Raw genomic sequence first — 13,110 nt, 5'->3', positions numbered from 1 at the left:
TGCCACAGGCTGCTGCCGACGGAGAGCGGAGCTGGCTTTGCTTTGGGATCCTTCACTAGGGCCCCCAGGTTCTTCCCAGTGCTCCCAGTGACCCTGGTGCCCCAAAGCACCTGGCAGTGGCCCCCTAAGCTCAGTACCTGCAAACCTCCTCCCCTGCAGTCCCTCTGCTCTCCACTGTCCCCAGGCAGCTCCACGCAGGGCCCACATTCCCAGGGAGGCAGGGCCAGGGTCATTGCCGCACCGCACATAGCCCCACACGGACAGACAGTGCCTCTCCACAGGGACACAGCTTTATTTGCCTCCTGCTGTGCACTGCTGGCCTCCCCCGGTGCAGAGCTCTGCAGCTACTGCCCATTGAGTACAGGGCTCCTTGACGTGTTCTGGCCTAAAGTGAGCTGCAAAGACACCGACATTGAGGGGAGCAGCGTGGGCACAAGGCCCCTGATGCCCCACTGTGCTCGGCTGGGGTGTCTTCCCTGATGCACCCCTAGGGCCACGCATCCCCAAGGCCCCTGGCTTTTGGCACCCACGGAACCTCTGGTCGCCTCGCTAGCCAGGCCCCACTTCTGTAGCCACGTGGCTGGCGCTGTGTCTTGGAGCAGGCCTGGCATGGGGACATGGCCACCAGGCCACGGGCATGGCCACAGCCCCAACCTGCCCCAGAGCCCGACCTTGAACCCAACTCGGGGCCTCGCCCAGGAGCAGCGCCTCAGCCCCCCACTGCTGCTCACCCAGGACGTGGACGGCTGCCGCCTGTGGTGCCTGGTGGCTTCCCACACAGCAGCTCCAGGATGCGCTCAGGAGCTGCTCGAACAGCGCGGGGCAGTCTTGGGCCTGCGACAACACACAGTGCAGGCAGCAGGAGCTCATCCCCATCTCCAACAGCCCCCTTTGCTCCCCTCTGCCCAATCGCCTGCCCACCCATAGCCAGTACGGGGGTGACCCCATGACGAGGGAGTCACAGGGTGGACGGCCAGCACAGGGACACAGCCCCAGTGCACAGCTCACTCACCAGGTGTCTGCAGACCTCGTCCTGTGTCTCCTCTGCACTCAGGCCAACACTGATGTTGATGCGCCTCCGCAGCCTCTTCGACCCCAGAAATGGGGCGCACAGGTGCAGGGTCACCTTGCAGGCCTGCAAAAGAGCCCCGGGCCCTGTCATGGGGATGCTCTGCACCTGCCTTGGCACTGAGAAAGGAACCTTGCCGGCAGGGGAGCATCACCCAGGGCCCGTGGAGACTCCTGCAACCCCGCATGGAAGGGAGCAAGTGCTCCTATGGCTCAGCCAGCTCCACGGGGCTTTCTGTGGGGCGCCTGGAGCTCTTACATTGCACACAGCCGGGGACGGGTCACGAAGGTGCAGCACCAGGCTGGGAAAGGCCTCCTCCACCTCCCTGCTAAAAAAAGACCTCCTCCCCGACGCAGAGGAGACCAGGGTGCCGTAGAGGCCGAAGGCCGAGCAGCGCAGCTCCTCTTCCTCCTGTGACGAGAAAGACCGTCGGGCAGGCTGCTAGCACACACTGCTCGGCACCCACTGCCCACAGGGCGGGTGACCGGCGATGGCTGCCCCCTGCCAACAGCAGCCCGCAGGGGACGGCAACCCGCGTGGGCTCCCGCCTGCCCACGTAGAGCCAGCGGCTCCACTTACCGCCCCAAAGAGTGCCCGGCAGCTCCTGGCCACCTCTTCAAAGGCAGAGCCCATGGCCCTCGCCTCCAGCCGTCCCAGCACCTTCGTCAGAGCCAACAGGCTCTCCGCAGACACCTCCGGGCTGCCCACGTCCTCCAGGCCCCCCAGCAGCGCTCTCACCGCCGTGGCCCAGTGCCTCCGCAGCTGCAGAGCGACATGCACATGAGCTCTTGCCTCTCAGTGCTGCTCCCCGCTGCAGTGCCAGTGGCAGCTCTTTCCAGAGCAAGCCCAGGGGAGAGCCCCGATGCCAGGGCATTGCCTCAGTGCAGCCCTGCACCTGCCTCGGCTCCTCGAGCACCTCCGCACTCCTCCCCAGCTCGGCTTGCGCTCAAAGCCCACCAGAGGCTGTCTCACCTTTCTGGGTGCTCCTGTGGCCACGTTCCCCAGGCCCCTCATGGCCATTTGTCTCACGCCGCTGACAGGGTCGTGTGATCTCTCTGCCAGCGCCTCTAGGAGGGGTGTCACAATCTTCCTCTCCTTCACCAGCTGGTCCTTCATGAGCTGCAATCGAGACACGTGAGCACTAGCATGGAGCACCCCTCACCTGGGTGAGATGCAGGAAGCCCTGCGAGCCCCCTCGCCCCGCGGCTGCCTCACCTCGGCACAGAACGCGGTGGCTGTGAGCCGCAGGTTCGCCGAGCGGGAACGCAGCCAGTGGAAGAGCCGCTGCACCAGGCGCTGCGGGACCTGCTCCGCGCGCAGCAGCACACTGTGCACAGAGCACAACAGCCTTGTAGCACGTGCTCACACAGCACGGCCCCGTGGCACCGCTCCCAGCTGCGCCCACCCCGGTGCAGACGCCGCTCGCACTGGAGCAGAGCTCGGGGCAGGCCCCAGCTCCCGGCAGCCCTTCCTCCAGCACGGCCCCCACCAGGGGCTCTCACCTCGCCAGGAGACACACGCCAGCCGTGTGAGCCTGGGGCGCTGCCAAGGACGCCCACGCTCCCTGCTCCCGCAGCAGCCGCAGCCACCGGTGCTCCAGGCTCTTGGCCAGCACCAGCTCCAGGGCCTCCACAAACAGGCTGCAGGGAGAAGCCAAAGAAAGCTCCAGGCGCAGCACTTTGTGGGAAGCTGCTCTTTAGCACAGCCCCACCATGGATCCCAGCAGCAACACTCAGCTGAGTTGCAGAAACGGCCCAATGCCCCATGCACTGCCCTAGAGAGCCCAGTCTCAGGTACCATGGAGGCAGTCCAGCACCAGGGCAATAGGCAGGTGGCTCCTGCAAGGCCATGGGCCGCACACACAGATTCTGCCCCTGCCGCTCCTCACCTGCCCGGTGGGTCACTCCTACACAGCTTTCTGAGGGATGGGTCCATGACCTCGCTGAGCGTTTCACTGAGCTGCTCCAGGAGGCTTGGAAGCAGCCAGGGAAGCAGGCGCCGAACCAGGGTGTCATTCTTCAGTGTTGACACCACCTCACAGAGGGCGCGAGTGATCTACAGAGAAATTCAACCAAGAACCGCCTGGTAAAACAAGGCACTTGCCCATCGACCACGTCCCCCTGACAGCCCAGGGGCTTTTACTCTCTCTAGTTCTCACTGCAGGGAGAGCCTTTCAGCCTGGCAGCCGCAAGCTGTCCCAGCTCCCCACGCTGCTACCACAGCAGCTCAGCACCCCACAAGGCTCCATGGGTCCTCACAAAGGGCAGGAATCCCGCTTGCACTCAAGCACCGCTTGGAAAGCACGTGCAAAGTGGCATGGCCACCGGGGCTGCTGGCCGTACCATGCGAGGCTCCAGGGCAGCCTGGCTGCTGCCCAGCTCCCCAGCGCAGCGGTTGCTCCCGTCGCTCTTTCCAGCTGCCCCCAGCTTCTGTGTTAAGTGGACCAGGATTGGGCAGCCCACGGCACTTCTCCCCAGGCTCCTCCACACTTCTGCTGTGTTGCTGCAAAGGAACACATGCCAGCACGTGAACCGGCATCCCCGGCTACCCAAGGTACCCCAGGAGAAGCCATACACCCTCCTTGTGCCCATGGGCACTGCCGGTGCCCAGGTCCTGACAGGGACACGAGTTGCAGTGCTCAGCCTTGCGCGGGGCAAAAGCACTGGCTGCTGAGAGGGCCGCCCACGCAGGCGAGCCCCGCGGCTGGCTCTGACAGCAGCAGGAAGGGCAGATGCACAGACCTGTCCATGGGCAGCGGTGTCTGCAGGAGGCTGCCCAGCACCGGCTCTTGGTGAGAGCGGCACAGCAGGACCATGGCCCGCAGCACCACGCGCCGGGGAGTGCTCAGCTGGGTGCTCCGCAGGCACGTGCACAGGATGGACACGAGCTCTGGCACCTGAACAGAGGTAGGAGAGAGAGAGAAACGCTTGGTTCATCCTTTCCCCATTGTGCCTTAGGGCCAGCACGCTACCAGAGAGAACAGCCAAAGGCAAACCTAAAAAATGCCTCTCTCACCTCCTCCTGGAGTATCTTGTCAATACAATTCCCCAGGAAGGTCAGTGTCCACTGACCAGCAGCCCACATGCACATGGGCCTGGTGCACAGCAGGCTCTCCACGATGCTCTTCATGAAGCCTGTGGCCTGGCCTCGGGGGAAATATTTGCAGACAAGCTGGGGAGAAATCAGAAACACAAGTGAGCAGGTCACAGGAGTTGCTCAGATGCAAAACATTTGTCCTGAGAACAGTGCTCCCACACACACGAGCACACGAACATGTCATGGGCCCCCTCACACTTTTTGAGGGCCAGGTACCTTGGCAATGCTGGTGGAGGTTGCCAGCAGAGACCCAGAGGTGATGACGCCGAGCCTCTCGGACAGAGACGCGACCTGTGTCCATGGCACCTCTTCCATGTTTTCGGCTGGAACTATAAGAAAGGGCAGTGACGTTCATAGGGAGCCAACCTCTGGATCCCTGGGCACCGCGCAAGGGCATGAGGGAAGACAGCAAAGGCCACGCAAAGCCAGGGTCCTCCGAGGCAACACAGTGGCTTTGCAAGCTGGACAAGGTGCTACGGCTCAGGGGGATGGGGCCTGGTGCTGGGCTCCTTCCCGCAGGGAGCAGCAGGGGCAGCCCTGCCTATTCCTCTCACCAACTCTCTGGAGAAGGAGGCAGAGGCAGGTCGCTGCCCGCCGACGGGATGCGCCTGACTCCTCGCATGTCAGAGGCCCCAGCAGTCCCACCAAGGAGCCAAACTCTTGGCAGGCACCACCTCGCTGCGGGAGCAAGACACAGGCATGAAGGTCACCGGCATCACCACGGCTGCTGGCCCTCTCCCGACTGCAGCGCCCCGAGCACTGGCGGAGCCGGGTGGGAACAAGGGGCCACCCTGCAGCCCTGGGACACCCAGAACCCACCACCCGCCCACGCAGAGCTCCCGGCACAGGGTCCCCGCTCACCCTCTGCTCACGCCTCTCTTCGCAGGTGCCCAGCACCTGCACACACACTTGCAGCGCTCCATCACGCTCACACAGGTGGGCTGAGGTGAGCCAGCGCCGCAGGACCTGCCACAACAGCACCTGTCTCACCATGGCCTGAATTTTGCCCTACAGCCCTCCGCAGGGACCCTGCTGCTTTTGTGGCCCTGCTTTCCCTGGGCACCACAGCCCCACATGAGGAGCCCTTGCTGTGGCCACCTTCCCACTCCAGGCTCTCGCCACAGGTAGCCTTCATTTGTGCATCAGCCCTCGCTCACAGCCGCACAAGTGGGAGAAGCTCTGCTCATCTAGGGGGCTGCAGGACACTGCAAGCTGCCTGCAAGAACGTTGCTGCAGATGGGAAAAGCGTGGATGCAAACCTAGAGCGAGGGGGCCTGAAGCTAGGACCATATCACTTCCCACTGATGTGGACGGATGGCACGGAGTTAGAGAAGAGCTCCCCTCCACGGACCAGGCCCACAGGCCTGATTCCCCTGGCTCTGCTGTGTTCTGGCAGCAGCAACGCCTTCCCTGCTGCCCCAGGGCACTCACCTGCACCATGTCCCCCAAGCAGATGGGGACCGGCTCTGCCTGCAGGAGGGCTGCCGTGAGCTGTCCCAGGGCTCGCAGGGATGGCGCCTGTCACCAGAAAGCAGAGGAGAGGCCATGTACCCCACAAAGACGCCACAGCAGCCAGTGGTGATTCCCATTCCCAGTGTGGGGTGCCTGGTGCTGGCTCCCCGCTCAGGGGTGACCCAGCAGGCCAGCACCTACCACTGTGCTTGAAGCAGCTGCCACCGTCTTCCCTGTCACATGTAGCTGCTCCAGGCAGGGAAGGCACAGGATAGCCTGGCAGCACTGAGCCAGGAGGCTGCACTTTTCCCCCCTGCTCAGAGAGGGTTTCAGCTTGCTGAATGGAGAAAAGGGCAGAGAACATAGAGAGGGGGCTTACTAGCACTCCCCAGAGTGAGCCAGAGGACAACTGCCTTTGGCCCAATGCACAACCCCAAACCCAGCGCCCACAGCCCCAGCCAGACCAGCCAGCGGTGCTGGGACACACAGGCACCCACAGTGCCAGGAAAAGACCCTACCTCAACTGCTCCATGGCCACGAGGGCCCAGGGCTGCACTGGAGACTCCCGTGGCTCCTCCTGAATCACCTCCTGCAGGGCACAGACAGACAGACACAAGGTCGGCAGTGGGCAGGAGAGCGGGAGGGAGCTCCTGCCAGGCCGAGCCATGGGCTGAGCTGCCCGAGCCCACAGACACCAGCTCTGCCACCCCCTCACGACTCCCACAGAGGCTCTACAGGAAAAGGCAGCAGCTCTGCAGCGCTGGGACGCACCCTGCTCCCTCACTGCAGTCCCAGCACCAGCCCCCACATGCCCTGCCAGCTGGGGATGCAGCTCGTGGCCGTCAGGAGCTTGCATACCACCCTGCAAGAGCATCGCACCCCTGCGCAAACCCACCCCATGGCACAGCCCTTGGCTCCCCTGCACTGCGGCCCCGGCTCTGGGCACTCACCACCAGGGTCTGCAGCAGCTCCCGTTTGCAGCAGAGCTCAAACCTGGGGCTGCTGCCTGCAGCCTGCAGGGCAAGGCTGATCTCCATGATGCTCTGCACCAGGGAGAGCCGCAGCTGCGCGTCCTGATGTCAGGGAAGAAAAATCCACTTTCAGCTCCTCAAAGGGCCCAGGGCAGAAAGAACAAGGGAGACGGAGGCAATCTGTCTCCAAGCACAGTGCACAGAGGACACTGCACCCTCTGGGAGCCCTGAGGAGCCTGGCTTGACACCTGCGCTCCACCAGGAAACCTCCTCTTCCCTCCCGACAAGAAGCCTCCCAAGGGGAGGGAAGCAGCTGCCTTGGCTGTCTGCCGGGAAGACCCCATGGACCCTGGCCCAGGGGAGCAGGGAGGGCAACACTGGCACTGGTGCAGCAGGAGAGGGGCGCATGGGAAGCACAAGGAGAGGCTGGAGCTGGTGGCAGCACTCTGGCTCTGCCACGCGCCCCAAGCTCTCACCTGGCCACCCTCCTTATAGAGCCACAGGACGTTGCCCACGATGTCCGTCCCCACGTGGGCCAGCAGCTGCTCCTTGGGGGCTCGCAGCGCCATCCGGCCATAAACCACCATGAGCGCCGCGCGGGTAGCCCGGGTCGTCACCGTGTCATTCTGTCAGGGATTCGCGGGAGAAGCCGGGTGAAGCACCGAGACGTCGGCCCGCAGCCCTGCTGCACCCAGGACTCTCCGTGCTCCCAAGGTGGGAGCTGCCCGAGCCCAGTCAGCGCTGCAGCTCCCCGCACACCTTCTGGGAACTCCCTGCAGCAACCCCCAGGGCCCTTTACCTTCTGGGGCTGCAGAGTTCCCAGGAACTGCTCAACAGATGACAAGGCCAGCTGGAAGTGCCTCTCAGCACAGCGGGACACAACTGAAACCACTCCCTGCAACGCACCAAAAATGGGGAGTCACTGTCACCCCAATGCCCAGCCCTGGCCAGCTCCACTAGCCAGGCAGGACCTTTCCTGAGGCAATGGCAGCAAAGAGGAATGCAGCAGGAACAGAGCAGGGCACACAGAGCCCCTGGGCCCCAGGACACGCAGCACAACATGAGGAACCCTCACCTGTGCCTCCCACAGCTCCAGGAAGTTGGCTGCTTGCAGATGGTTCAGGGTCCGCTCTTGTACAAAGCGGGGACTCCCGCAAGCTGCCAGGGCTGTTCCGAAAGCCTTGTACAGGAACCTCTGCAAGAGAAGAGGCCAGGCCTCAGCTGCAGGGACAGCTCTGCCCAGCGGGACAGGGCCAGGCCATGGCAGCCCCACGGTGCCAGGACCCGCCGAGGCACCTGCAGCACCAACAGTAGCCACTGGCCAGACTGGCTCCGGGGCCAGCTTAGCATGGGGGGGGCACAAGCGCCTTCCTGGGAGAAGAGAGAAGGCAGCAGCAAAACCAGCCCAGGGCAGAGCAGCGCCACTGACCCGACTCCCGCCCAGCGCCCCCGGGGTTTTGTCGCCGAAGCCCTTGGGGTTCGTGAATGGGAGCAGCGCTGTGCAGGGAACAAACCTTTTCCCAGGACAGGCGTGGAGAGCAGCGCAGCTGGTGGCTCATTTCCCGGATCAGGTCAATAATCCAGGCGTCACTCGCAATGAGGTCCAGGGAGGTTTGCAGGAACTAGGGTGAAGTGGGAGATGAAGCAAATGCCCCCCGGCCGTGGCCAGGACCTTTTGCACACCCCAGGGACCCTGGAGATGGCCGGGGCAGAGCAGCCCCTCACGACTGCCCCTCTTCCCACCGGCCCTTCCTGTAACTGCCTCTTGCTCTTCCCCTCAGGAGCCACTCCAGCCCCGTGGGCGCTGCACATGCCAGGAGCAGGCAGTGCCATGGCACAGGGCCTCGTGTAGGAGGCTTCTGCTCCCGTCTCCAGCTGCCTTTATGCCCAGCCGTTCTGCACGTGCCAAGAGCAGCTCTTCCAAGCGCCCATGGCAAGGGCAAGCACTGGGCCCTTGGGACCTGCTTATGCCACTCAGTGCCTCAACAGGGAGCCCCAAGGTTCCTCCCAGCACTTTTCCTGGCCTTGCTTGCCCCATCCACGTGTATCCCCACAGGGATGCTGTACCTTCAGCAGAAGGCTCTCCCACTCCGCCATGTTCACGTTCCGCGCAGTTGTTCCTGCAAAGCCAGAGAAATCAGAAGCCCTTGCTGCTATTCCAGCACCGTGTCTCATGTTCCAGAGCCTCAGGCCATCGGGCTGGTAAGTGCTGGCAAACATGACTTCATCCCCTCCTCCAGACTCGGCGCTGCCCTCTCCGTGCGCAGCCTCTCCCTCCCGCAGGCACTTTACCTGCCAGGTGTTGCAGCAGCAGGGGGATCTCTGCAGCCCAGCTCGCCCCCACGCACCCGTGGATCCTGCTGGGAAGCGCCTGCAGCAGCTGCAGGGCTGCAGCGCCACGGCCACCGCCTGCGTGGGGAGTCACCGCTGCCACCACCTAGGGCAGAGGAGAGACGGGCTTGTGCAAGCCGCAGGAGCCGTGGCCACCCCGCAGGCAGGCGGGCAGGGAGGCTGGCATTGCCCTGGATGCCAGGAGGCAGCCAACAGCCTCGCCTGAGCGCTGCCATCCCCCAGAAGGAGCAGGAGCTCCCAATGGGCAGGGGCAGCCCAGGCACCCTCTGACATCCTCCTGCCTCCTCCCAGGGTGCCCTGCACTGGCCGCGGCACCATCTCTCCTGCCTCTCCCCTCTCTGCAGCCACAAAAGAGCTTTCCTGGGGCCCTGTTACTCACCAACAGGCGAACCAGGAGGGCCTGAGGCGCTGGCAGAGCAGCTGTGGGCACAAAGAAAAGCTATATGAGATGCCCAGCCCCACCAGGCCCGGCCCGCACCATGTCCCATGACCCCACACACAGCTGAAGGGGACCCCAGCTGTGCCGCCTACGCCTTCACTGCCTACCTTGCTCCTCAGCCTCCAGGAGCTCGTGTGCTGCCTCCTCTTCATGGCACTCTCCTCGCTCCCACCTCTGGGCCAGCGCACCCAGGCAGCGGCAAAGCGGGACCAGCAAGCCCGTGTACTGGGCCGGCACCACATACTGCAGCAGTTTGGGCCACAGGAGCTACAGGCAAGAACGGGGCCACTGGGCACGCCGCTATTTCCACCTCTCCCTCCCAGTCCTCCTGTTATTGACGCTTCTGTGGCACCAGCCCAGCCCATGGGCCTCGCTCCTTCCCTCAGCCTCACCCTGGCTGCCTCCTCCACCTTCTCTCCCTCTTGCCCACCCGCCTTCGTGCACCTTTCCCCTCGCTTTGGCTGCCTGCTTGCTGAGAGAGGCCACTACAACTCACTCTGGGGACAGCTCACCTCCCTGCTGCAATGGGGTGCCCTGTGGCCCCACCAGTACCTATGTCTCATTTACAGAAGGCAGCCGAGACATGCCCAACCGTGCTCCTTTCAGCCACAGTGTGGCAAGGGCAGCCCTAGCTCTTCCTGGCTGTTTTAGGGGCTAAGATGGGCGGTGTAAAAACCCAGGGGAAAGAGAAGCAGCAGCAGCGTCCAGCAGCAGACAACTCACTTTGGCCCCTGCTCCGGTGGAGACATCCAGGGTGCCCAGGATGTGTCTGCACAGGTGCTGAATGGCCTTTTCTTCCTGGGCCTCCAGCTCAGAAAGATTCCCTGATGCCTGCAAGACAGAGGTGGGAAACACCCGTTGATGCCCATTCCCAGCCCTCTGGGTGCATGGTGATGGGAAGCTGCTCCCACTGCGGCTGCTCCTGCTCACCAGGCAGGACACCGAAGGCTAGGGACGCCCATGGCAGTGCTGCAGCAGAGCAGTGCCACCCCCTGCCCTTACCAGTTTGTCTGAGGAGCGGCTGAACTCGAGGAAGATGTGCCCCACCACGTCCCATGCCGAGCAGCCCGGGGTGCTGGAGTGCAGCAGCTCCCCGATGAAACACAGCACTGCTGTTCTCACCTGCGGCAGGGGCAGCAGTCACAACCCGCACCAAACGCACGGGTTTGATGGCCCTCCCGGCGCTGCAGCCCCTCTGGCCAGGTCGAGACAATGAGGGAGCAGCAGCAGCCCGTGCTCCGCAGCCACCACTGGGCTCCGGCCCCAGGCCCTGCCTTTGGCTGCTGCTTTGGCCTCGACAGCCTCTGCCCTGGGGAAAGGGCTGCTCGGCTGCTGCAGCGCTACCATCCCTGTCCAAACCAGCTCACCTGTGCTGCGGGGTCATGGCACACGGACTGTGCCAGCTTCACCAGCACCGGCACGTTCTCCCTCGCGTTGGGGACTGCAAGAGACAAGGGAAGGTGGGTGCTGAGGCTGAGCCCCCATTTCCACAGAGACTTGTCACAGCTGCCCGGCCTTTTGTGCACAAGTAGGGCAGAAAAGTGGGGCCACATTGCCAATTCAGAGGAAGCAGCAACATCCCAGGGGCACTCCCTTTCTCCAGCACGTGTTACTTACTGTTAGAACAGACCAGAGCCTGCAGCATTTGCACGGCTGCCGTGCGATCAGCCCTGCTCCCGTTCCTCAGCTTGTAGTAGAGGAACACAATCACCTCCGCTGGGCAGATTTGGGCTGCGGGGAAGACATCATGCTTGGTGTTAGTGGCCAGCATCGCACACCTGCATGTTGGCAGGACAGCAGCCGGGACATAGAGGCACAGGGCCGGCTCTCCTTCCCTACCCTGCAGCACGACGCAGCGGCACAGCTCTGCTCGGTGCTCTGGGCTGGGTGGCTCCATCTCATCACAGAGCTGTGGGAACAAGGTGCATTTTAGGAAGAGCCAGAGCAGCCTGGAGGGGGACAGAAACAAGCTGTGCTGCCAGTGATCCTCTCACGAGCAGCTCTGGCCACAGACCCATGATCAAAAGCCCAGAGCCCCGTACACACACAGGCCAGTGACGCAGCATCGGGCCTTACCTGCTCGTGCACAGCAGCGTTGATGGCCAGAAGCCTGGCGCGAGGCACGTGGCTCTGAACGTCTGCCACGGCCCCCAGGAAATAGCGCAGACTCTGCAAGGGAGCACGGGAGGGAGAGGGCAGCTGTCACCGCCAGCCATGGGGAAAGGAAATCGGCCCCGCTGGGAGCTGTCCTGGCCTGAGCCCACTTCCAGGGAGACCCCAGCCTGCACGGGGCTGCTGGCTCGACCACGAGGTCTCTGTCCCCCATGCAGCCCTGCTGGGATGGCCTTTCCCAGCACACCGCCCCCCTCACACCTCTCCCATCACAGGGGCTGGACACGGCCCTGGCTGTGAGGACAGAGCTCCCTACGTCCCCTGACACAACAGATGGCACAGCCTCCCCTCCAGAGCCACCTGTCCCAGGATCCATCCTCTCCACCCCAGCCTCCTGTCAGGCAGTTTCTTTTAGCGAGCCCCTGCAAAACCCCAGCCTCCTCTTCCCGCTCAAAGGTGTTCAAACCCCAGAGGTTCCTGCTCCTTCTGGCACCCTGCAGCTTCCCAACGCCTTGCACCATCCCCATGGCCCCAGCAGTGCTGTGCCCCTCGCAGTGCCTCACCATGGTCACCCCAGCAGGGTCCCGCACTTCCCGGTACTGATGCAGCAGCCAGGGAAGCCTCTGCCATGCGCGCTCGCGGTGCTCCTCCAGGCGCACGAGGACACTCATCATGGCCCCCATGGCCCGGATCACAGCCTGCTTGCCCTGATGAGGAACAGGGACACGCCACATCGAGGGCTCAGCATCTCTCCAACTCTTGCCTCTCCCACACACCAGCCTGCCCTTCCCATGTGGAGTCCTCCACTTCCCCTTCACCCCTGCTACAAGGGCTCGCTCACCAGCACAGGGAGCATCTCCTCCTGCACCCCCAGCCCACCCTGTCAAATGCTCCCAGGATTTGGGCTCTTCCCAGCAGGCAGCCCCAGCCCCTGGCAGATGCCTCAGGGCCACCACGGGCAGCTGCGCTCCTGCCCGCTGCCTAGCACCACTTGCCCCGCTGCATGGCCTACAGACTCCCCTCTCGGGCACTTCTGTGGCTAGCCTGCTGCCTTTGGCTGCTCACACAGCCCCACACACAGCCCCTTCAGCCCCCATGGGCGCCCTCGCTGCTGCGGCCCGTGGCTGCTGGGGCAGCAGCGCTCACCTCTTCCTCTTTGCAGCCCTGCCAGTTCTCACCCACATAGCAGAAGAGCAGGTGGACGGGGGCGCAGAGCTGGGCAGCTCCCACGCGAGGGAAGGCGCATTTCTCCCACTCGCGGAAGTACATATTTATGCTGCTGCACCACTGCTCCAGGACTGCAACACAGGAAGGGAAACAGCATCGTGTCACAGTCCCTGGCCGGCAGGAGACCTTGCAGTGGTCCCCAAGCCTGCTTTGTGCCCAGGCCAGGGGTGCCAGGGCTCAGTGCAGGTGATCGGGTTTCAGGGGCATCATGAGCCATGGTCTGAGACACCCGGATTGAAATGCTGGATTGTTTCTCCCCTCTCCCACCCCAGCACCTTCTCCTCTGCACAGCCTTGCTCCCTGACACTGCCCGCAGCGGCCCTTGCCCCTTTCTTCCCAAACGGTCCCTCTCACGGCGCTTCCCACTCCCGGCCATGCCCACCCCAAGAGCC

General features: G+C 63.7%; 2 protein-coding genes, 1 long non-coding RNA gene and 1 pseudogene across 3 annotated transcripts in view; all 4 read right to left on the bottom strand.

Moving 5' to 3' along the window:
• LOC148596160 (uncharacterized) overlaps window positions 1-2,089 on the bottom strand; it is a gene marked incomplete at its 3' end in the record, with an annotated part of 74,144 nt that extends 72,055 nt beyond the window's left edge. Inside the window, exons 1-6 of the mRNA XM_088529944.1 lie at window positions 2,042-2,089; window positions 1,649-1,831; window positions 1,328-1,480; window positions 1,013-1,135; window positions 732-834; window positions 536-604 (exon numbers count right to left, since the gene is read on the bottom strand). Coding sequence (XP_088386070.1) covers window positions 536-604; window positions 732-834; window positions 1,013-1,135; window positions 1,328-1,480; window positions 1,649-1,831; window positions 2,042-2,089 — 679 coding nt within the window. The remainder of the gene's footprint in view (window positions 1-535; window positions 605-731; window positions 835-1,012; window positions 1,136-1,327; window positions 1,481-1,648; window positions 1,832-2,041) is intronic.
• Window positions 2,090-2,227: 138 nt separating this feature from the next.
• Window positions 2,228-6,427, bottom strand: LOC148596159 (maestro heat-like repeat-containing protein family member 2A; annotated as a pseudogene).
• A 32-nt stretch (window positions 6,428-6,459) lies between these two features.
• Window positions 6,460-10,763, bottom strand: LOC148596158 (maestro heat-like repeat-containing protein family member 1). Its single transcript, XM_088529925.1, is given in 13 exon segments — window positions 6,460-6,690; window positions 7,065-7,214; window positions 7,388-7,483; window positions 7,664-7,719; window positions 8,018-8,210; window positions 8,656-8,708; window positions 8,881-8,959; window positions 9,320-9,360; window positions 9,487-9,671; window positions 9,673-9,707; window positions 10,103-10,210; window positions 10,382-10,496; window positions 10,747-10,763. Coding segments are annotated over 13 exon segments (1,359 nt in total).
• On the bottom strand, window positions 10,763-11,242 carry LOC148596157 (uncharacterized). Its single transcript, XR_015913647.1, has 3 exons — window positions 11,219-11,242; window positions 10,997-11,110; window positions 10,763-10,820 (listed from the first exon to the last, which is right to left on the bottom strand). It is a non-coding gene; the product is annotated as an uncharacterized LOC148596157 (long non-coding RNA).
• Between the last annotated feature and the right edge of the window lie 1,868 nt (window positions 11,243-13,110).

This window comes from Tinamus guttatus, unplaced genomic scaffold (genome assembly GCF_059628265.1).
Source record: "Tinamus guttatus ecotype Peru unplaced genomic scaffold, ASM5962826v1 Tinamus_guttatus_pri_ptg000029l, whole genome shotgun sequence".
Lineage (NCBI taxonomy): Eukaryota > Metazoa > Chordata > Aves > Tinamiformes > Tinamidae > Tinamus > Tinamus guttatus.
This window is presented reverse-complemented; position numbering and strand designations above follow the sequence as displayed.